This window comes from Hyaena hyaena, unplaced genomic scaffold (genome assembly GCF_003009895.1).
Source record: "Hyaena hyaena isolate Hyena2069 unplaced genomic scaffold, ASM300989v1 scaffold_357, whole genome shotgun sequence".
Taxonomy (NCBI): Eukaryota; Metazoa; Chordata; class Mammalia; order Carnivora; family Hyaenidae; genus Hyaena; species Hyaena hyaena.
Window position 1 is genome coordinate 525,898 of NW_024080990.1, and position 25,561 is coordinate 551,458.

Below are 25,561 nucleotides of genomic sequence, written 5' to 3' on the forward strand. Positions count from 1 at the left end.
GTGCAGAGGATGATCACACGCAGCGGGAGATGGGGGAGGAGAGCTGGGACACAGAAGAAATCACTCGCTTTGCAATATGACAGGGGTGAGAAGACAGAAAACTGGGAAGGTTTTCCCTCAAACTGGCGCACTTTGTTGAAATTCCATAGGAAAACAACTGGAGAACAATGACACCCTTTCTAGTTTCCCAGCTTAAAAGAGCCAAATCTGCAATGGCTCGAGGCATTATGAAAGCATATTTTAACCCATAGGAAGAGAAAACTGAAACTGGAATTTACTCATTTGATTATAGGTAGGTACTGTAGATGTCAGGAAAATAATTTCAATTTTTTTCCCCTCATTTCTTTCTCACCAGGTTTTTTTTTTTTTTTTTTTGTATTTTATGGGATACTGCCATGTTTTTAACTTCAATAACAAGAAAACATATGAGTAAATAATTAAATCAACCAACCAATTAAAAACCTCAAGTATGTTCAAAGGCCTTGAGAGGTGAAACCAGGGTTTGTAGCTAACACTTTTCTTTCTTTTTGGGGGGAAAAGCAGCAATAGATGAGATCTTAAAAAGTCTAAAACTTTCGTTTATCTTTTACAAACAGATTTATATCATCCAATGTAAATAATATCATGAAACAATTCTTTTACAGATCAATATAAAAATGAGTATGTCCAAAATGTCACAGGAAGTGTTAGATGTACCTGATAATTAACTCTTCTAAGCAATATATTCCAACATTCACAATTTAAATCTTTTAGGATTATTTTATATTTTAACGAATACATTTACTCTTTCTTACTGGGCTTGTAAGAATGGAGTATTAATTTCAGCAAAGAGCTGTGGCCATCCCACCACCTGGCAGAGGTGGTGAACCTGAGGCCTTCCTTTCTTAGGATTATTTCAGTGAGGCAAAAAGATCCTTATTCTTTAGAAGGTGAACAAGGAACACAGTTATGAATCACTCTGGTGACAATCATTTTTTTTTTTTTTAAGTTTATTTATTTTTGAGAGAGAGGGTGCGAGCAGAGAAGGGGCAGAGACAGAGAGGGAAACACAATCTGAATAGGCTCCAGGCTCTGAGCTGTCAGCACGGAGCCTGACATGGGGCTCGAATCCATGAGCCATGAGATCATGACCTGAGCTGAAGTCAGACGTTTAACCCAACTGAGCCTCCCAGGAACCCCCACTCTGGTGACATTTCAAATAATCACTCTTATTGCTTGCTGATAGTGCATATAGTGTTCTTAAATCCTTTAGGCTAGAAGGCATGAGTATTCTTTCTTTCTCTCATTTATTCTACAAATATTTATCATGTGCCTACTGTCTGCCAGGGCCTGTTCTAGCACTGTGGACATAACATAGTGCACCAAATATGTGTGGTCATAAATGGCACACAATAAAACATGGGACTATACTAATGGATCATCAATAGAAGAAAGTTGTATTTAAAAGTATGAGCAAGAATTTTCATGCACACTTTACTTTCCTTTATCAGGAAAATTAAGCTAGCACTGAACATTTCAGGTGAGTCTGATCAGGACATAGAAAAGCCAGGTTTAAACCATCAACAGTTCTTAGAACAGAAGTAAAGCAATGTTCCTGCACAGAAGATGAGAGTTTACCGCAGACAGAGAGGGCTAAACTTCTTGCAAAATATGGGGATTTGAGAGATTTCAACTCCAGAAAAGCAGAGTGATCCAAATGGGCATTTTAGAAATAATATGGATGTTTGCACAACAGCCATTCACAGCTTTAACACATGTGATATCCCCAAAATACATAATGACTGAGATTTGACACAGGTCCAGTGTTATCAGCCAGAGGTTTTGATGTGACATATTAATGCTATACAGAATTGCACTGACCTGTCACTGTCACCCAGAAGGCTACCTCAAAATGCTGAGCAGTCACCTTCAGACGTGAAGAGAGGAGACTGAAGCACTCTGACCCACCCTGGCTGCAGCAGATCATCTTTTAATTCCCAATGGTGTGAGTTTTAAAATAAGTAATCCTAAGCAACTTCTAGAAACAAACATTCTACTATATTCATTAAATATTTTTACTTCTGATGGCTTGGCTTTTCTAACACACGCACAAATATGGCTTTGTGAGTGCATATTCCCTGACGCGGTCTTCAAACTATCCAACCTAGAAGTCATGGAACACTTCCCTTTCTATAAGATGTTTTTCTCTAGAGAAGTAAAGTTTAATCATAAAAGTTTAATCATATTAAAGTCTGCAGTGTACTATTCATAAATAAGAAAGGTTTTGTGTCTCACTCTCCATGGGTCTCCACTCACACTTCCATCTAAACTCTCTTAAGGGAGGAGATCAGGAAGAGGGCACTCAGCACCGCCAAGAGGCAGTGTGACTAATCAGGTAGTCTAACCCCTTCACTGTAGGTATGAGTAAACTGAGGTTAGAAAGGTCAGTGGCCTGAGGCCATGATGCAGGCTAGTGGCAGAAGCTGAATCAGGACTCTGCTCCCAGTTTACTTACTGTTCATTACTGAAGAGCCGGGATACCCAAGCCTCCTATTTGATATTTAGCAAACATTTTCTGTATATTAAGTAGTTGGCAAACAGAAATTCACTTTAGTCTTCACGACAACACCATGGGGGAGGGGTTATGGTTATCTCCATTTTACACATAGAGAAACTGAGATGGCGAGACACTGGGCACCTTGTCCGTGTTACACAGCTCATAAATAGTAGAGCTCAGATTTTTTTTTAAGTTTATTTTGAGAGAAAAAGAGGGAAAGAGAAAGCGCATGTGTGAGGAGGGGTGAGAGAGAAGGAGAGAGAGAATCCCAAGCAGGCTCCACACTGTTAGCACAGAGCTCAATGTGGGGCTCGAACTCACAAATCATGGCATCATGACCTGAACTGAAATCAAGAGTCAGACCCTTAATCGGCTGAGCCACCCAGGCACCCCCAAAGCTGGGATTTGAACCCAGACGTCTAGATGTGGAGTCCATGCTCTTAGCCACTATACCATGACACCTCTCTGTGCCTCCATTGGAGAGACTTGACATTTGACCTCAACAATGCACAAAGCCAGCAGCACCACAAAGAGATCAAAGCTTCTGTAACCAGCAATACAAAATGCACACTTCCAAGTATATGACATTCTGGAAAAGGCAAAACTACAGAGACAGTAAAAAGATCAGTGGCTGGGGGAGTTAGGGGAGAGGAAGAGAGGAGTGGGCTGTGCACAAAGGATTTTTCAGGGCTGTGAAATTACTCTGTATGATACTGTAATGGTGAATACAAGCCATTATACATCTGTCCAAACCCATAGAAAGTACAATGTTCACCAAGAGTGAACTCTAACATAAGCTATGGACTCTGGGTTATAATGATGTGTCAATGTAGGTTCATCAATTATAACAGACGTACCACTATCATGGGGGATTGTTGATAACAGGAAAGCTGGAGGCTGTGACTGTGTGCAGACAGGGTGTATATGGAAAATCTCTACCTTCTGCTCAGTTGTGCTGTGAACCTGAAAGTGCTCTAAAAAATAGTCTTAAAAAAAACCATGCACAAAAACAATACTCTCCCCACTCCCACTGCATTTTTCACAATGCTGTCAGTGCTTTAGCTTTTTGCCTAGGAGAACATATCTGCTTGTATTCATAGGAAATGCCAGACAATGTTTTCCAGGTTCTAGTAACCTTGGACATAATACTTAACAACAACAATAACCTTTTGGTGCCTCAGTTTCTCTATATCACAGATAGGAGTATTGACAGTACTTCCTTCGTAAAGTTACTGTGAGTGTTCAATAAGGAAATGCACTTCAAGAGCTGATAAGAGTGTCTGACAAACAATAAGCATTCAGTACCTGCTAGTTATTACTACTACCATCAAACTATTATTGTTACACATGAAAAACTGACCGTCTTGTACCATGAAGTTATCCCTACACAAGGCAGACATATTGCATATGGAAAACAGTATTACTCTAGGGAGAGTAAATAGTCAAGCTTTCCTAAAGTACCTCTTTTGAGGTAACAGTTAAAGAAAGGAATAAAAATTACAGACACTTCAATACTCTTCTAAATCCTTACATGTAATTTTGTGATTTTTTAATGCACTAGTGGACAGCAAAGATTAGTATTCTGAGAGAATAGTGATGGTCCTCTCTAACCATCGAGAGATTATTAGTTAGATTTACAAAGCTGGCTGTAGAGGTGAAAGCATATGCATCCCTACACATGTATGTCCTTTCTTAATAATCTCTATTGCAAACACTATCATTGTCTGTTAGCTAAAAAGATATTCGGCCAGCGCTGTCTCAAGGACAAGTGTAAGTGAAAGAAATTTCGTCAGGTTTTACAACTGAGCTAATTGCTAGTCGTCAGTCTTGAATATGTCTTACTTGAATATTTGGGGGTAAATTATTACTTGCATCATAAATAAATAAAGATTTTTCCTTTCACCTCTATACCAGTAAAAGAGTTATTATTTCATAGTTATGTATATGTCTTGCAAGAGCCATATGATAATGGCCCAAAGAAATTTTTAAAATCAACATCATTTTAAACAAATCAAGGCTGTGATTCACTTATTTTGGCCAGGGGTAGCTGATAAGCCTAGAAGTCATAAACCCTAGTATGGAAGATTGGATTATTATTCAGCAAATATTTCTTCTCACCTCTCTCCCCACTCCCACTTCAGGTGTGGGGTTTGATATGGTATTTGGTGTGAACAATGGATGTCAGTGGTATTGACACAGTGGAGGTTTGAAATGTGTTCTCTCCCTGTCTCTTGTCACAGGAAGAACACTATTTCGTAGCTGCCATTCCAAGGAGGATAAGAGATGTGCGGAAAGACCAGAACCCAACCTGCATCTATCTTGGAGATGAACTCTGAAGAACCCAGACAAGATTAGCTGAAACCCAGTTCACCACACAGGTACAAGCATTTAACAGTAACTTGTCTGCATTTGGCACTGACTTAGCAGTGGTTTGTTCTGAGTTCTATCATGGCAGAATTGACTGCTATGTGTGGTTCTGGACCCGTGCTACCTTGTGGGGCTTTCCTCATGGAGCTTCAGCTTCATGCATCTTCCTGTCTTTTGCCCTCTTATAATGACCTCCTAAGAGAATTCACATGAAAGCATTTGGCAAACAGTCAAAAACTGTACAATGTAAATAGCATCACCAATCAACGGTCTGCCATTATTCTGTGTTTCTAAGGATTCCCAAATGCTAAAAATTTTACACAAATTCTCAGATTACAAGCACCATATTGTTCTTTGTGCATTTCTAAAGTCCCAGGGACAGAGAAGACAAAATCCTTCCTTCATCATACCCTTGGTTCAATCACTGAGTCATGGATCTCTCACAGTTGTGTGGAATTAACTGCTCAGGATGGTTAACTGCAAAGTTTAGCCTGTGGGACCGCACTCCTTCCCTGGAAACACAGTTAACTACGCATGGTACCGGGTTTGGATCAGACCCAACTTGAACGCAGGAATCAATTTGTCTTGTTTTAGATATGAACTTCCAGAGAGAGAGGGCAAGACGGCAGAGAAGTAAGGAGCTCCGTACTTGCACTCGCGCCCATACATCACACAGAAAAGATCTGAAGCCATTGGAAACCTTACAAAACCTGAGAGATTGGGAGAAAAAGGACGCAGAATCCACTGAGAGAGCCTTCTAATGTGAGTGCGAACCGGGGAAGATACAATCGGGCCGGGATCGGAGACTCCAGGGTGGGAGGCGATCCCCCTCTACCCTCTACGGGGAGTGAGAGGAGAAAAGAAGAGAGTCCGAAACAGAAAAACCTCCACTAGAATTTTTAGGAAGACCTCTGGCCTTCATAGCTCTTTAGCCTTCAGGAGTTTACCCTTAGCCTCTGTACCTCTTCAACTGGACAATCAGACCACAGAGGCTACCATCATTGGGTAAAAACTATGGGAATACAGTCCTTATTGCCTGCTTCAGGTGAGGAGTAGCTAGTGAAAGAGGGAATAAGAAAGGTCTTCTATAGCAAAAATAAACTATTGGGACCTCATCAAGATTAAAAGCTTCTGCACAGCCAAGGAAACAACCCAGAAAATTAATAGGCAACCAATGGAATGGGAAAAGATAGTTGCAAATGACACATCAGATAAAGGGTTAATATCCAGAATCTATAAGGAACTCACCAAACTACACGCCCGAAAAACAAACAACCCAGTGAAGAAATGGGCAGAAGATATGAACAGACACTTCTCCAAAGAGGACATCCAGATGCCCAACAGACACATGAAACGATGCTCAGCATCCCTCCTCATCAGGGAAATACAAATCAAAACCACACTGAGATACCACCTCACGCCAGTCAGAGTGGCTAAAATGAGCCAATCAGAGAACTCTAGATGCTGGCGAGGATGTGGAGAAACGGGCACCCTCCTACACTGTTGGTGGGAATGTAAACTGGTACAGCCCCTCTGGAAAACAGTGTGGAGGTTCCTCAGGAAACTAACAATAGAACTCCCCTATGACCCAGCAATAGCACTGCTAGGAATTTACCTGAGGGATACAGAAATGCTGATGCATAGGAGCACATGGACCCCAATGTTCATAGCAGCACTCTCCACAATAGCTAAAACATGGAAAGAGCCTAAGTGTCCATCAACAGATGAATGGATCAAGAAGATGTGGTTTATCTATACCATGGAATACGACATGGCAATGAGAAAGAATGAAATCTGGCCATGTGTAGCAACATGGATGGACCTTGAGGGTGTTATGCTGAGCGAAATAAGTCAGGCAGAGAAGGACAAATATCATATGTTTGCACGTATAGGAGGATTAGGAGCAACTTGACGGAGGAACAAGGGGGAGAAGAAGGGCGGAAATGGTGGGGGAAAGGGAGAGAGGCAAACCATGAGAGACTCTTGAATGCTGACAAAAACTGAGGACTGATGGATGTGGGGGGGAGGGGGGAGGGGCATGGAGGAGGACACTTGTGGGGATGAGCACTGAGTGTTATGTGGAAACTAATTTGACAATAAACTATTTGTAAAAAAAAAAAAAAATAGATATGAACTTCCAATTGTCTGTCCCCCTACCTAAGATCTTGAGTTTTAAAGATTTTGGAAAGATGTTTAAAAGTTCAGGGTCAGGATACATGGAGGACCTTTTGTAATGCATAGATTTCTAGTTATACATCTGCTGGCACTATTGTGAGTAGGATTAATATAAAACATCATGTTGCAAATTAAAACAGTAACAAGTGTATGGCTGGTTTATAGTAATGTGAATGGCACTCTAACAACTCAAATGTTCTCTTTTATAAGGAAATGACAATTCTTTCAGTCCACATCTTCATTCGATTCTGAACTCACTCTTAGGCTAAATTTCTACTTCTTTTCTTAGACATGATGTTAACCAAATCACACACGTTGGACAGTATACAAGGATTTTAGTTCTGTTTTGGAGGGCGGGCAGTAGGATTATTGAAGAGATGGAGAAATCTTTACGTGGTGACTGGAATTCCATACAACTTTGGCGAGATGAGGTGTAGATAATTCCCCAACTGAGTTTACAAACTTCAGAGGGTGGAAGTAATGAAACCAGTCTACTTAGGATTTCATTTTGTTTTGTTTTGATAAGGCTGCCATCAGAAGATCTTCATTTCTCCTTGAAATTGTAATCTTATTACATTTTCTTTGGCATTTTCTAGACGCTTTGCTAGTTTCTATCATTACTAATGCCCTCTAGTGAAAATGCATAGGAAATTCTTCAAGCAGATTCAGGGAAACTAAGTACAGATAGTCCTCGCTTTGCACTGAAATGGGTTTCTGCAATTCATAAAGATCATTTCCCCCCACATATCTGTCTACTGGGGAGGAACTGAACTGTTATTTTATGTTTTTTAGTGATTATCAAGATTTCGGGCTGTTTCCTATTTTTATTTTATAGCACTGGCCATTTCTATGGCTTATTTCATAAAACATTGGTTAGCTCTAACCCCCACGCCAATAACATCACTGTTAACTGGTGTGACAATAATTTCCCCCAAGCCCATACTTGCCATTATAGACCCTTCTCAACCCAGAGCTGTAGACAAAAATTCCCAATCAAAAGGAGTTCACACTTTTTAGGTGCAGCCTATTTTCACCTGTGCAATAGGTCCGTTTAGCCAGTGGGTCCTTTTGAAAATATAAAACATCAGCTTCCTTCCCTGCTCAAAAACCTTTCCTGCCCAATGATTCTTCTTAGACTTCAAATAAAGTTTTAAGTCCTCACCTTGGCCTACCAGAACCCACCCCTCTGAATCATCTGTGGCTCTGCATGGTCACACTTCTCCACCACACCAAATCATAAGCTGCCTACTCTCTGTCTCTCAGTGAGCACATAAGCTCCGTACGGAAAGAGGTTTTATCTGCTTTGCTCACGACTGTGTCTTCAGTCCCTACAGTCTGCCTGGCACACAGTGGAGGACTCGACAAGAATCCTAACTATGACAGTATCGGAAGCACGTTACTGCTGACTGAATGTGGCCTCTCAATGCTGGCAGCCACCAGTGACCTCCCAGCACCACTGCCACAATCAGAGAGTGTGAAAAAATAAAGGCAATCTTCCCTTCCTGTCATGTTTAACCTTTTCTAAATCTTCCTCTGCTCTATAAAGTTCACTTCATTCATAAATTTACTCATTAACTGGCTTTTTCACTACTTGACCAGAGTGGCATTTATTGTTGGGAGGAGGCACTGCAATGTTGGAGAAGGTGGAGGTTGATGGTGGGTGGAGACAGTCTAAATGTCCTAAGCCTTGGGTCAAGCAGACCCACAGAGTTTTTAGCAATAAAATCTGAGATAAGAGTCAGATATTTGAATAATTTTCAAAGTCCATTTTTATAACCATCACATAGTTACACCCTTGTACACCCAGATGTAACCCATGGTCATTACAGTTGCTATCAATCAGTTTTAAAAAAAAGCATAAAAATGATTCTTGAGATAAAGCATAAAGGGCGAATGGGAAAAAATTAGTAGGCAGTGGACACTGTATAAATGGTACAAAATATTATTTTGTAGTTACATCCCCTTAGCAGTTTATAAGTACTTTTATATATCAAGTATACAGCTAGCTCAGATCTTCTCAAAGATAGGTAGAGTATAAGTAAATACAAAGCAAAACAGAGAATGTAAAAATAGATTATCTCATTTAATTTCCATGGGACTTTGTGAGCTGGATGGAGCAGAATGATTCTTCTGGAAGAGCAAGGAAGATGTCTCTGCATGTCCACAGGGGCTCCCTGACTAAAGGTGTGGTCTCTGAAGGGCAACATCTGGCATGAAGATGTCCTCCTTTCAATCTTTCTGCACTGAATATTCCACACAACAGTTTCTGCTTTTCTATCACCTTCTTAAAGACTAGGGGAGAAGCCAAGAATGCAAGTCAAGGCTAAGGGTCCAAACTTCCTTAGGTCTGCATTCATGAAACTGGGTAATTCCCAGAATATGTACTAAGGACTGCATATCTGAGGCTAACCATCCACAGGGGGCATTTTGGAGTGGCAACTTATTGAAAGCACAAGGTTAAAGGGCTTAAGATGCCCCTCTTCACAGGTGGAGGATGGTTCTGGTATCTGTAAGAAGGTATAGATTTTCCCAAGATGCTACAAGGCAGGGCTGAGAAGAGCCTGACAGTTCTCCCTCATACCCATGTGTTTGGGAAACCCATCTGAAGAGAAGCACAGGCAGGGGTGAGAATACCAGGCTGGGAACTGGCAAGACCTGGGGTTGAGTTTTGGCTCCACTACATCCTGAAGATGTAGCCTTGGGCAAGCCACACAGTATCTCTGAACTTGAGTGTCTTGTCTGTAAAATGGGATAAACATTTTAGGGCAACAACATTATAATAACTCAGAGTTACTCCAAATACCAATTGAGTTAATACATTAAAATGCCTTGTAAAAATAAAATGCCACATAAAATGTAAGATGTTGTCACCATGGCATCCTATTTCTTTCTTTTTTTTTTTTTTTTACAGATTATTGTCAAGTTGGTTTTCATATAACACCCAGTGCTCATCCCCACAAGTGCCCTCCTCCCTGCCCATCCCCCCCATCACTTCCCCCCCATCCCCATCAGTCCTCAGTTTGTTCTCAGCATTCAAGAGTCTCTCATGGTTTGCCTCTCTCCCTCTCCCCCACTTCTCTCCCATGGTCCTCCATTAAGTTCCTCCTAATCCTTCTATACATGCAAACATACGGTATTTGTCCATCTCTGCCTGACTTATTTAGCTCAGCATAACACCCTCAAGGTCCATCCATGTTGCTACACATGGCATGGCATCCTATTTCTAAAAGAATGTATATATTCCCTCTGGAATTAAGTCTGGATCTAGCTTCTGGGCCCCAGTCAGGCCTGAATAGGCAGGACTTGAGAAGTTCTTCACCTCATTACAAAACCTTGGTATAACTAAGTCATAGTATCTATCTATATTTTTAGATTTCCTTTATTTCTTTCATTTCTTTTTTATTAACCTGGTTCTCTACACATACTCCTTTTCTTTCTTTTTTTAAAAAAAAGTAAGTATAGTTGAGAACACAATGTTACATTAGTTTCAGGAGTATAAATGTAACTCAACATCTGCATACATTATTCTGTACTCACCACAAGCGTAGCAACCTTTTGTCCCCATACAACACTTTTACAATACAATTGACTATATTCCCTATGCTGTGTTTTTTATTCCCGTGACTTACTCATTCCATAAGTGGAAGTATCTCCCTGTATCTCCCACTCCTCTTCCCCCATTTTGCTCCCCCCACATTCTTCCCTCTGGCAATCATCAGTCTGCTCTCTGTATTCATGGGTCTGTTTCTGCTTTGCATTTATTCATTTGCTTTTTTTTTTCTTCAAGTTTTTATTTGAATTCCAGTTTGTCAACATACAGTGCAATATTTGTTTCAGGTGTAGAAACAAATACTTTCAGGTGTATGTAGTGATTCATCACTTATATACAACACCCAGTGCTCATCACACAGCCCTCCTTAGTGCCCATCACCAGTTGGCCCATCCCCTGCCCACCTCCCCTCTGGCAACCAACTGCATTTAAGTGAAATCATATGGTATTTGTCTTTCTCTGTCTGTAACTGGGTCCATCTTTAAATGTTGTCTTCAAGGTCAATGTGACTAGTGGCTTAGTCGGGGGCACCAAGCTTAAAATACTACCATTCTGCAATTTGCCTCTGATGGCAAATTTTTCTTTTATTTCACTTCATTCACTGAAAAATATTCTATCTTTATCGAATTTTCTTTAATCAGAAGCTTCTCATATTAGATAACTTTTTCATAAGAATAATATAATCACTTTAGAAATGCTCTGTACTCTTGCTTGATTTGGGAACATAGATATATTTTAGTCTAAATCTTATTTCTTTTAATTGCTTGTGGTCTAGCAACATTTTTTTCTTCCTGAATTTTACAGTGCCTTCCTTTTTTAAACTCGTGAATAACAATTTGTCACTAACGGAATGCTAGTGAATGCCCCTTTTGTTGGAAGCACTTAAGAGATGAATAAAAATATCATACATGGGAGTCTACACGTTATTTTGAGGCCAAACTACTTTATACAAAGTGGTATTTGTGGTTCTACGTATTTCACTAACTCCCAGAGATCAAATCCTCTCTGGTTTCCTGTTATTTTCTTTATAGACTAATTGTCAATACAATTCTCATTGGAAAAAGGTCAGTGAGAAATCGTGGCATAGTAATCAGGGTACAGACGCAGTGGCATAGCCTTCCATGGTGTATGCTGGAAAAAAAGAGCACTGCACTGAAACCCAGGACGACTTAGGTTCTATGTCCACTTTGGAGAGATCCCTTCATATCTCTGACCTCAGGTTCCTAATCTTACAAAGGAGAGAGTGAGGACTGGATGCTCCCTGGAGCTTCTTCCAGCTTTAATGTTCAGTTTGTTTAAATAGTTACGGCACAACCAAAAACAGTGCTTCCGCTCCCAAGCCCTGAGGGTCTTCCTCAACAGGAGGAAATTCCAAAGTCTACTGAGCACTCTCGGTCACCCACACAGATTCCACCAGCCTGGAGAGCCTCATATGTCTACCTATGTTCTGCCCTGATTTAGGATCACCACAATTCTGCAAAGCATAAAAAACACGTCAAGTATGTATGCGATGAGTTTTTTAAAAATAGTAATGCTAAGTCTGCCTTACATAACAAAGAATTTCACTCATCACTTCACTAGAGGTACATAAACCATGTTGCCTCTGTCAAAGTAAAGCAGAGGTAGGTGAAACGGGCAGGAGAAAGTGATCCTGGGATTCACATGGGAAAGCCTCTTACTATCTCAGGGGGAAACTGAAGCACACAGCATTGTGCACAAGTGTCCCATTAATGAGTAACTATGAAACAAGCAAAGGGAAAATTGTCTTACAGTGGGCGTTTTTACTTTGTGTTAGGGAATGGGGCTTGGACAGTGATGAATCTAGTCAAAGGCAAGAGAATTACTGAAATGCTAAGAATAACCTCCCGCCTCTGAGGCTGGCCCACAGCAAGCACTCCAAGCACAGTGATAAAAGGAGACACTCTGATGTAAGAGAGAGGGAGGAGGAGAGGAAGGAAAAAGGGGAAGAGGGAGAGACTCCTACTTTTAAGACCATATACCAAAGAACCCTGAAGTTGAGGGAAAAGAATGGGAAGGTAATCAGGTTCAAAGCAACTGACCCACTTCCCACTTCTTTGAAGAGAAATTTAAATAGAAGGAAATAATGGAAAAACACCACCTCCCCCCATTAGACTCCTTATTATATGTAACACACACATGTATGTATGTATGTGTGCACATGTGTGTTACATATTGACTTATTTATTTTATGTGGCAGTGGCCTGTTCCGGCTGCCTGGTTGCTATGGGAATAAGCGAATTCCCATAGGAAGTTAAAGAATGAGGTTGAGGAATTTGGTGTCAGCATAAATGTTAAGAGCAGAAGAGGATATATCCAGACTGAATACTAAAGAAAAAGACCCAGTTGTTACCCAATTGTTCCTTTAATATATTCGCAATTGTTCTTAAAAATGTTTCTCTAGTTTTGCCATATGTTCTAAGGGAAAACCATGTTAAGTTCTCTGTTTAATCAAGAAGTTGGGAAGGTAAATAGTTTTATTCATGGCACATTTTATCATCTCTCTCCTAGACTCCTGCCACAGTCTTCTTGCTGGTCTTCGTGCTTGTGTCTGGGCCCCCCCATTCTCAACACAACAGACAAGGCAATCTCTGTAAAATGCAATCCAGATCGTGTGCAGCCTTGTTCAAAATCTTCCAGCACTTTCTATCTGGTTCAGAGTAAATGATGAGGGACTCCTACCATCACAGTCCTTACTGTGTCTGACCTGATTTTATACCTTCCCCTTCCCACTTTAGCACCTCTTTGTACTTGCTGTTCTCTTTGTCTGGAAAATATTTTCGTGGCCCTCTCTCTCTCATGTCCTGGAGTCAAATGTCATCTTTTCAGCGAGGTCTTCCTTGATTACATTTATAATTTAAAATTGTGAACTGCCCCCTTTGCTGGCACTTCCTGAACCCATTTCTTCTTCCATATCCCTTCAAGGTACTCATTGCCATGTAGTATACTATATATTTTATGTATTACATGTCTCTCCTATATATCAGGGACCTGTGTGGTTTTTTTATCCACTGCAGTGTCCCTACTCCCTAGCCATATACATGGTACTCAATAAATATTGTTGAATAAATAAAGAAATTGGACTTATTCTACAGAAGTTAACTATATGGATTAGTTAATTAAAAACAACTGCAACAACAAAGATCTTCTAGGTAATTAGAGTAGAATATGTTAAAAGCAAGAGACTCAATTTTCTAGCTTTTATTCGTGACCTAGATCATAGCTATAAAATAACCCTTTTGAAAATAAGTTTCCTGGGGTGCCTGGTTAGCTTAGTCGGTTAAGCAGCCAACTTCGGCTCAGGTCATGATCTCGCGGTTCGGGAGTTCGAGCCCCATGTCAGGCTGGTATCAGTTGTGCTGACAGCTCAGAGCCTAAAGCCTGATTCGGATTCTATGTCTACCTCTCTCTCTGCTCCTCCCCAACTCATGCTCTGTCTCTCTCTCAAAAATAAATAAACATTTAAAAAAAAAGAAAATAAGTTTCCTTACAAAGGTATACATATATAAATTTGTACATATATTTCTAATAGCAACTGATCTTTTAAAAAATATAATGACTGCCTTGCTCTAAACCACCATAGCTTTTGTTCTCATAAGGCAAAACTTATTCAGTTAAGCAAGTCAGGTAAGATATGAGAGTGGGGATTATTTTCAAAATGTTTTCTTCAATATGTAAAGAACCCATAGAACCTGATAAGAGAACAAAATACAACTCAAGTGTAAAATGGGCAAAAGATATTAACCATTCACAGAAAAGGAAATGAAAGTGATCTTGAAACATATAAAAAGATGCTCAACCTCATCATAAAAAGGAGCATGAAATTAAAAATTGTGTTGAGATTCCTTCTGTCACCTAATAGATTGGCAAACTCTAAAAGTTTTGGCAAACTCTATGGGGCGCCCGGGTGGCATAGTCGGTTAAGCGTCCGACTTTCGCTCGGGTCATGATCTCGCGGTTCGTGGGTTCGAGCCCCGCGTCGGGCTCTGTGCTGACTGCCAGCTCAGAGCCTGGAGCCTGTTTCAGTCTGTGACTCCTTCTCTCTCTGACCCTCCCCTGCTCACGCTGTCTCTCTCTCTCTCCTAGAAATAAATAAAACATTTAAAAAAAAAATTTTTTTTTAAATAAAAAATAAAAAAAAAATAAAAGTTTTGGCAAACTCTAAAAGTTTTGGAGTGGAGAAGCAGTGTTCTCATACATGTCTGGTAACAGAGCCAACCAGCACCATCTCTTTGGATAACAATTTGACAGTGTTCCAAATTGTAATTGTGTATATGTACTGATACTTAACCCTACCTTTGGTAATTTATCCTTCAAAATATACCTGCATGCATGCAACGTGTGTGTGTGTGTGTGTGTGTGTGTGTGTGTGTGTGCACGCACGAGTGCATGTCTGTGTGTATGCACAGGGTTATGATATTTATACTCACAAAAGTCTGGAAACCCAAATGCCCATAGGAGAGAACTGGTTCAATTCATACAATGGAAAACAACACAGCTGTACAAGGAGATGGAAGGTCCACTGGTCTCCTCTATACAGTAATATGACAAGACTTACAGGATGCATTAATGAGACAAGCAAGACCCAAAATTGTGTTTAATATTGAAACTAATAAAATGGGGGCCTGTGGTGGTGGCAGTGGTTTTGGGGAAGTGAGAAGATGGCAGACAGGCCTGGGAAGGCTTTGCACCACATTGTTTGATATCTTCTTTTTCATATTATTTGATGTCTTGAGTTGCTTAAATTTATTAGCTATTAAAAAATTAAGCCAAGTACGTATGATCCAGCAGTCACACACCTTGGTATCTGTTCAAATGAGTTGGAAGCTTATGTCCACACAAAAATCTACATACAGGTGTTTATAGCATTCTTATTCATAACTGCCAAAGCTTAAAACAATCAAGATGTCCTTCAGTAGGTGAATGGATAAATAAAGTGAAATATATCACGATAAAGGAATAGTTAGCACTAAGAAGAAATCAGCTATCAAGGGTGAGGAAATAGGAAGACAACTTAAGTTCATATTACTAAGTGAAAAAAGCCAATCTGAAAAGGCAACACCCTGTATGATTTCAACTTTATGACATTCTGGAAAAGGCAAAATGATGGAGACAATTAAAAAAAAGTGGTTGCCGGGAGTAGGGGGCTAGGGATGAATGACAGGCAAAGCACAGAGGATCCTGAGGGCAGTGAAACTACTGTGTAATATGCCCTATATTACTATACTACTACTACTCTGTAGTATGCACTATAATGGTGCATACATGTCATTATACATTTGTCTAAACCCACAGAACATACAACAGCAACAGTGAACCCCAATGTTTACTAAGAACTTTGGATGATGATAATGATGTGTCAGTTTAGGTTCATCAAACTGTAACAAACGTACCACTCCAGTGAGAGATGTTGATAACAGGTGTGTATGCGTTGGGGCAGGCATATAGGAGCAATATCTTTACCTCCTGCTCAATTTTGCTGAGGCTTTATAAAACTGTTCTTTAAAAAATCTATTAAAAAAACCCACAAAAGTATGTCCTTAAGGTTCAAGCTCTTTTGCTTTCCCTCTGACTTTCTAAGCCACTCTTTGGGGGTAGTAAAAGGAGGTGCGGAGTAGGGGTGGGACAGGTAGACCCTAGCACTGGTATTTTTCTCCTCTAGGAATGCATTTCTTCCCTTGGAGGATGAGGTCCAGGAAGTCAGAGACTAGGACTCCCTTGATGGGCCTGATTAAATTTATTTATTTTGAGAGAGAGAGAGAGAGTGCACAGGAAAGGGGCAGAGAGAAAGAGAAGGAGAGAGAATCCCAAGCAGGCTCTGAACTGACAGTGCAGAGCCCAACCTAGGGCTCTAACTCATAAACTCTGAGCTTATGACCTGAGCCGAAATCAAGAGTCGGTCTAAGCCACCCAGACACTCCCATGTCTATTTTTATCCACAAGTTCCAAGCTTTGCCTAGAATATCTTTCTTGTTTTTCAGCACTCATGCCTTTCACCATCTAAAAGTGTCATTCTTCTGGTCCCCCATTACCTTTTATGTATGGTCTGTCTTGACACTTGTACATAATATTAAATAACTTAAACATATATGCCTTAATTTCTCTACGTTCTACTCTGGAAAAGTCATATAAATAGTGTCTGTTTTAAACATTCAGTATAATTTAGGGCAACAAATATATATTGAACACCAAAATATGAACAACGCACAGTTCCCAATTTGTTAGCCTAACTTGAGCTACATCATAGTACTTTCCAGAACCCATTTAATAAATGGTTTTGTACGTTGTTGATGAAGATTAATTCTATTCACACCAAAAGAAACACATTACTCCATCTTTTCTAGTGCAGACTTGGCAGGCCAAATGACTGTCTTAATTATTCCTCTCTGCATCTAACTTTTTACTTAAAATCTTTTCGTATCCTCCTCTATTTTATTTTCCTAGGACTTGAGATTTTAGATCCCAACATGGGGAAGCTAACCTTTCACAGCCCACATTTGGAACATTTATAAAGAGCTGTGTTCTCAGACTCAGATTAGGAAGCTGGAGCAGTTAGATGGTACTTCTTGCTTGGTTAAGAAAAAGAAGAAAAATAAGCACATCTTAAATTGTTAAGTTTCTATAGTCTTTCAGAACATAGAAGTTAACTTAAAATTTTCAGTAAGAGTACAAAGAGTCCTTGGGGCAGCTCAAGAAGACAGAAGAATTCTCTGCACACTGTACACTTTCAGAAGAAAAGTACTGAAAATAAAAATAGTTTCCCAACTCAGTCATTCTTTGGGATTGATAATTTATTCCTGATGGTGCCCCAAAAGAGGGGAAGGGAAGCAAGAGAATAAACTTGGCTCCCATAACAGAAATTATTCATAGCTCTTTTCCCTCATAAAATAATAGACTATTAGATCTTCTATAAAATCCCTTTCAGTAATTTTATTGTTGGTAATTTTATTGTGGGTCTGCACTTTATAATCTATGTTTTGTAAGAGAGCAAAGGGGAAAAAAACCCAAGAGAATTATCTTACAATAATACCTTCTATTGATTTTCATTAAATTTCCAATTCCAAACTTTTCATGTCTCCTATAAAAATTTTAAATTACCATGTTTCAGACAGATTCTTTTTCTAAGTGTAATCATTAAAACTGAAAGTTTCTTCACTGCCACCTACTGGTGAAGAAAAAAATAACAATTTATTTTAAAGGTTCGGCTTTTTTCTCAGATTTTCCAGTTTAGAGGTTTAAATATTTTACACTAAAAAAGATTGCATGTGGTCCAACAGACATTCATAACATTCTATATGTTCAAATTCAAACTAATTGACTATGTACCAGTAGTTTTTAAAAAACAAGTCAAAATGTAAAGTTTTCATTTTTACAATTTAATACTTTTCCTAGTATTTTTGCAAGGAATCACGCAGACAGATCATAGTACCTGGCTTTAAATTTTGTTGTATAGACATGGATGTTAGTCAGATGACAAAATGGTTACATTGAGATTAGCCAGTCAACTCAAGGGAGGTATATATAGTAAAAATCTCTCAAGAGGAAATGTCATTAATTCCATCTTTACAGACAAATAAACTAAAAACAAAAGGGCACCTCCATCAATAGGCAGAATATACAATGGCAAGTAACCAAGATTTTTCAAGGTATAAGATGTACGCTTGAGGGGGAACACCTATCTATTCACTATGCAAAGAGGAAGAACTTATGTTATTTGTAATTAATGAAACATACCTGGCTTAAAATGTGGTAAAGAATGAACTCCAGGCCACGTGTCCTCATTTGGTGTTCCAAGAACCTAGTGGAGAGCAGGAAATTGTGGAAACAGACTTATTATTTCCAAACCACTCAAAATTCTCCAGTGTAGAAAAACAGTACACTACATATGATGAAACTCCGGATTTTTTTTTTCCATGATCGTGTGCCAGGGATTTTATTTCAGTATAAACAAACCCCAGACTAAAAACTAAAGAGCCACTCAAGATGAATGTCTGCATTTGAACAAATGCAGCTGAATGCAGTAAGTTTAATCTGCTGTACTTTATCAACTCCAAACTTAGTAGATAGGCTTAGGACTCAAACGATAAGTTGTTAGCTCCACAGAGCTGAACAGAATATGTATATGTCCCTCATGATTCCTGCATGAGCTTTTATCCTTCACTACAGTATAAGATGTCTGACTGCTTAACAGTTGTAAGAATTCTGTCATTTCTTCCCCCAAATCCTCTGTCTAAGCATCACAATGTTTCTAAGAAGGACAGACAGCTTGGGATGCTCATTCTCTATTGGCCATATTGCTCATTTCAATGAACATCTTTAAGTGGCTTAGGATTTCCTCATCCCCAAAGATGGCACTCCCTACACATGCTCCTCTCTTAATCCACATTGTCACCTTCTCTCTCCATCTATTTTTCTATCATCACGATGTTTGCTCTGGCTGAAGGGCAATCTCAGCTTACATATAACTGGGTTCACTCTATGTGAACATTCAGGTCCACCATCGGTAGCTGTTATACTCATCGATCATGGTAAATCACCAATAGCGAACACTGGAGTTGGAGAGTTAGAAGCTCAGACCCTGAAGAGAGGCTTCTTAGGTTCAAATCCTTACTAGTCGTGTGATCATGGGCAAGAAATAACCTCATTAGTTCCTCCCTGAACTGAACTTTCAATTTCCTTGTCTGTAAACTGGGGTTGACAACAGCACCTACCTTGTTTGTGGCGAGAACACTACCCTCTCCCCGCCCCCCTCCAGCATGAGTATTATGTAAATACTAGATATTATTCAAGGTACCCCTAGAAAACAGTGTCAGGTCAGGGAGGCACCGGCCATGTGGGAGAATATAGTGACCCCCTCCCTGTTTGTGAGAGTCAGTGCCACATGCTGTATGTAACTCAAACTATGATGGACCAACATGGACAGTCTAACAGGTTAGGAAGGGCAAGAGATAAAGCCATAAGCTGGCAAAAGAGGAGGAACGACAGATACCATGGAAGGAAATTAAGCATATTCACTTTATCTGAGGATTAGCAGGTACTCATAAGCAATAAGGAAATACAGAGCTCCAATCATTTATGTATTATTTACAAGGGGACAGGGCTGTCATGTCAAAGGTTAACACACATACAGTGAGTGTTTCACTCACTGCTTCCTACTCTAGTGAATCAGGATTGAATACATTATTACATTCACCCACAGAAACACTACATCTGGGTTCTGGAATGAGATAATATAATTCTTTTCCATTGTAACTGGTTAATTTTGCAAGCACTAAACAAGAGTAACATCAATACGCACATCTACACAAAGAAAGCCATACTATGGATGCGATGGGTGGGAGGTGAGCAGGCAAAACTCCTTGGGGGACTGTAAGATAGGAAAGGAGACAGAGACACTGAGTCTGACATGAACCACTGCAGTAACAGTCTGCAGAAGGCACTTCCCTTCTTTTTTTAAAAAAAAAAATACGTTTTATTAAAAACTTTTTTCAGTATTTTTATTTATTTCCTCATTTAGAGAGAAAGAGAGCAGGACAGAGGCAGAGAGAGAAGGAGAGAGAGAGAATCTTGCAGGTCCCCGCAGTGTCAGCACAGAGCCTGATATGGGGCTCGAACTCATGAACCAATGAGATCATGACCTGGGCTGAAATCAAGAGTTGAACACTTAACCAAGTAACTCACCCAGGTGCCCCAGTACTTCACCCTTATTTTCACTAATTCCGACTATTATTTCAAGACACGGAGACAACCAGGCTTGTGGGCAGTGCACATAGCTCATCTAAGCAATGTTCCACTTTGAGCTTCCACTAAAATCTGCCATCAAAGTCTTGAAGGACCCTAGCACTAAAGGCAGGAACTTTCAGCTCAAAACCATGACTTGATCAAACCAATCCATCACATATAACACAGACCCTCTGGTGGTTTTAGAAACAACAGAAAGTCAAGCCAGAACTTGAATCTTGTTCTCTCACTCTTAGTAAAGGTATGGTTATGACCCTGACTGTACCTGTTTCTACAAAACCTATTTGTGTTAGCAAAACTTCTTCATAGGCACCATTTCTGTCCATAACCAGTGCTGTTTCAAAGTGATTATCAAATATTACGGCCATCTCATAAAAGTAACCCGCAAAGAGAAAATACATAAGACTTTTAAAAAACTATTATTAGGGGCGCCTGGGTGGCTTAGTCGGTTAAGCGTCCGACTTTCGCTTAGGTTATGATCTCGCGGTTTGTGGGTTCGAGCCCCGCGTCGGGCTCTGTGCTGACTGCCAGCTCAGAGCCTGGAGCCTGTTTCAGAGTCTGTGTCNTTATGATCTCGCGGTTTGTGGGTTCGAGCCCCGCGTCGGGCTCTGTGCTGACTGCCAGCTCAGAGCCTGGAGCCTGTTTCAGAGTCTGTGTCTCCCTCTCTCTCTGACCCTCCCCTGCTCACACTGTCTCTCTCTCTCTCTCTCTTAGAAATAAATAAAAAATATTTAAAAAAAATAAAAATAAATAAAAAACTATTATTATAATGCTGAATGATGAGACTCCACACCTCAAATTCTCCTGTCTACAACTCCTGGGTCAGTTGCATAAGAAATATAATGTGGGCAGAAAGTGAACAAAGGAAAAAAGAGTTGAAAATCAGTCTTGCTTCCTATGAAAGCCTTTTTGGGAAGGCAATCTAGGTTAAAGGTATGGTTAGAGATGATAAGCTATGTGTGCACTGAAGAAAGTGGGTGTATGTTGTCTCTGATGTCAGATTTACATTTATATTAATTGACTAAGACACTTTTTGTTAAAGTTTATTTGTTCAGTTTGAGAGAGAGAGAGAGAGAGAGAGAGAGAGAGAGAGAGAAAGCAGGGGATGGGCAGAGAGAGTGAGGGAGAAAGAATCCCAAGCAGGCTCTGGGCTGTCAGTGCAGAGCCTAATGCAGGGCTTGATCTCCGGAACATGAGACATGACCTGAGCTGAAACCAAGAGTCAGATGCTTAATCGACTGTGCCACCCAGGTGCCCCCAGGACACTTTTAAGTTAGAAAAAGAGTACTCTCTAAAAGTAAAAAGTAATCTTTTGCAAATACAGTGCAGAAGAAAATAGCACCATCGACATTTCAAATGTGATCCCACATCTGTAAATAGGCAGGTTGATAACGTCTGAAGGGGCTTTCAGTCTTCAAAAAACAGACATGCCATGATACGTTAAAAAGTGTTCTACACAGTCATTTTTTTTCTCCCTCCTCCATGCCCATCACCCTCCTCTACACAGTCATTTAAGCAGCTTCCCCTGAAATCTGTGCCTGTGGCTGGTACATCTCCTTGTTCCTTTATTGGTTCACTTCTTCATGGGCTTATTGTGTTCACCACAGAAGACAGAAAGACGAGATTGAGGCTCTGCCTGGAGGTGCTCCTTCTCCAGTGAGGAAGCTGAATGGGGGCAGCGATGGGCTACCTTCAACACAAGTGCTTTCTCAGAAATGTGGGGAGAGAGAGGTGAGAGTCCAGACCGGAGGTGTGCCTGAGTCTCCCTGGGGTTGGGGAGAAAAGCTACATGGGAACACAGAGTACTAGTCGGCTAAGTACAGAGAAGGGGCTTAGGGGCAGTGGGTGGGGATAGCAGAGGATTCTGGTTATAAGCAAAGGCTGTGTCAAAATACTTTCAGTTCTCCAAATTCTCATGCTGCTCATGCCCCCATGCCTTCTCACAGTGGCTTCCTCTCCTGGAATGTCCTGCTGACCACGGGCCAGGTTAACTCCTACTTCTTTTTCTAGCTTCAGCTCATGGGCTCACGAAAAACTTTCTGGCCTTTTTGGTCCAAGTTACATGCTGTGATCCTTGTGATCTCTGAGAGTTTGGTGCAGAATCCTTATAGGACCTACCTACTGCCTTACAATTGTTAGACTACTGGTCTGTCTCTGCACTGCACTGTAGACATCGGAGTGGAGACAGCAGTATTCATGTTTAGATCTCTAGTGCTTACTATGTGCCTGGCACAAATAGCCACTCAGTAAATGCTGACCGAATGAGTGAACGGCATGCGTGTCTGGGCTACAGCATGAAGTCTGGGGTCACTGGACTGTTGACTAGGTTATGGAATGGGAGGCTAGGGTCAGGTACTGAATAAATAGGGACTGCATTTTATCTCGGTCTCTGGTTTTCTCAGAGTGCAGGTCACATGACCCCTGGGGGAGGGGCTGTAAATTTCAAGTAGAGTGTTGACATCTGCATTTTTCTAAAGATGAAAATAACAGTATCAAAAGGTAACACAGATGTTAAAGATGCGTGTTGTTTTATGAAACTTTTATTCATGTTATACCTGTGTATGTATATGTATATGTGTGCACTGTGAGTCACAATGTAAAATGTACTTGTTACCACTTAAGAGCCATTTTGTAGGGAAAAAGAAGGTATTATCTAAAAATCAAGAATGTAGATGATAAAGCAGGTGTGGGGGTAAGGGCAATGAGTTAATTCTGTATTTATTAAATGGTAGAAAGGCCCGCAGATCAAGACAGGGGATGCGCAAAGAGCAGCTGGAAATACAGATCTCAGGAGAGGGATTAAAATCGAGAAAAATATTTGTAACTCTTTAGCATATTTATGGTAATAGAAAGTAAATGCCAAAATATAAGCTACAAAATGGTCTTACTTCCCCTTATTCATGCATATACAGTTCCCAGAAGGGTGTCTCTGTGATTTCCTGGACTTTTAGCATCTGTTAAGAAAAATAAGGGACAGTATCACCTTGTTTACACTGTCTGACCCTGATGAACTATAATTTAATGACCCCAAACTTACTCTTCTGGGCTTACTTATGCACTGACGGGTCTGGCATAGATTGCACCCATCACGTCAGCCTCTATGAGCAGATGATGCTGCTGAGAAAGAAGAGGGTCTCTCTGATGAAATACTTACTTTATAAGTAACAGAAGAAAAGTAGATTCTAAACTTCAAAAGCTCAGAGCTCAAGAACTAGTGCCTGTCAGAAATATTTGCTTTCCTTTCCAAAGTATTAACAGCTCCACAAACTCGCACAGTTCCCAGTTTTTGCTCCTGCACAGGTCTCAGAGCTGCTAAAAATGGGTCCATAGGTTTTTTTTTTTTTTTTTTTTTTTACCCTGAAGAATGCCCATGGTTTATGCAGAACAAGGACTGTTAATAATTTTCCAGGGTCAAGGGGTCAAAGGAGTCTCTCACAGAGACTCCAGCACTGAGGAACTCTACCAATCAATTGTATATAAAACTGGCTCACACAAGTATGTGTTAATGCAGCAACATAGAATGTGCTGGGCTCCCACTTCTGGACTTTCACTTGTGTGAGCTGGGCATTCTGTTGCAGCGCTGGTGATTTCAAGTTGACTTAGCAATGAATTTAAGGCAATGGAGAACAACCAAATAAATGACTTTGATGATTTTTAAACCACAACTCTGAAGGTCCACATATACAACATCTCTAAAATAGTAAGTGCTTCATAGCTGTACTACTTTAGGTTCTGGAAGATTTTTTTTAAATGTTTATTTTTGAGAGAGAGAGAGAGAGAGAGAGGGAGGGAGATAGAGAGAGGTAGAGCACGAGCAGGGGAGGGGCAGAGAGAGAGGGAGACATAGAATCTGAAGCAGGCTCCGGGCTCTGAGCTGTAAGCACAAAGCCTGATGAAGGGCTCAAACTCATGAGCCATGAGATTATGACCAAGCCAAAGTCAATGCTTATCTGACTGAGCCACCCAGGTGCCCAAGCTCTGGAAGATTTTTTATGATCCCTCAGTGAGAAGTTCTAAAAGAAGCTTGTGAAGAAACTCAGCAGAACTGAGCTTGGCTATCACACACTGCACTTTGGAACAGATGACATAAAGTTTAAAGATGACCCACAGAAAAATAGAACTTCCTAACTCCTTTCTGTGTGCTGTCTATCAGGAAAAATAGTTATCTAGTGGGTGGAGCTGGGATTCACAGTCAGACTGGTTTGACTAGAAAGACTATGCTCTTAAGAGCTGTACTATCTAATTCCCAGGAGGGTCAGAAAGAGAATCAAAAATGACTCATGGCCAGACTCCAGAAATAAGTTTTGGGTATGAGGAACAGGACTCTTTCATTTTCCCCTCTCTTTCAGTCCAACACACACACACACACACACACGCACACACACACATGCACACACACATATACGGTACCAGGTACCAACTTCTTCACCATTTTCATCAGTGACTTAAAGAACATCATAGAAGAATGTATTACATTCTCACATGACGCAATATAAAGATATGTAATATTCTGACAGCTGAGCCAGGATTAAAAAAATATTTAATCAGGTAGGAACAACTGGCTGAACCTAACACAGGGACACCTAACAGCAATAAATACGAAGTCTGGGACCTAGATTCTATTAATTGTTTGAGTTGGAAAGACTTAGCAGGCAACAATTTGTATAACCAAGGATTCGTGGTTTTTAGCTGAGTACAAATTCTATGAGACCACTCAGTGGAAATGAAAGGAGATTGGAGTAGTCTGACTTTAAGACAGCCCCCAAATCCCTGCCTGCTGGTGTTTACACTCCTCCCCTCGACTGTGGACAGAACCAGTGACTTGCTTGTAACCAAGAGAATATGGCAAATATGACAAGATGTCACGTCTGTGATTACCTTGTGTAGGATGCCAGCCCTCATCTTTCTGGGAGACTCTCTCCCTTGTTGGCTTTGAGGAAGCCAGCGGTCATGCTGGGAAGGCTGTAAGACAAGGACTTAGAGGTAGCTTCAGCCAACAACCAGGAAAACTGAAGGCCTCCAGTCTAATAGCTTGCAAGAAACTGTTGTCAACAACCACGTGATCTTGGAGGCGCATCCTTCCCTAGCCCGACCACACACAAGACTGCAGGCCCAGCTGACACCATGATTGCAACCCTGTAAGCACCTGAAGCCATGCCTGGATACCTGTCCTA

General features: G+C 40.5%; 1 protein-coding gene across 2 annotated transcripts in view; it reads right to left on the reverse strand.

Moving 5' to 3' along the window:
• CDK14 (cyclin dependent kinase 14) overlaps positions 1 to 25,561 on the reverse strand; it is a 562,594-nt gene that overhangs the window by 132,219 nt on the left and 404,814 nt on the right. For both annotated transcript variants that reach the window (XM_039250036.1, XM_039250037.1), the window contains exon 11: positions 18,381 to 18,444. In XM_039250036.1, the coding sequence (XP_039105967.1) occupies positions 18,381 to 18,444 (64 nt within the window). The remainder of the gene's footprint in view (positions 1 to 18,380; positions 18,445 to 25,561) is intronic.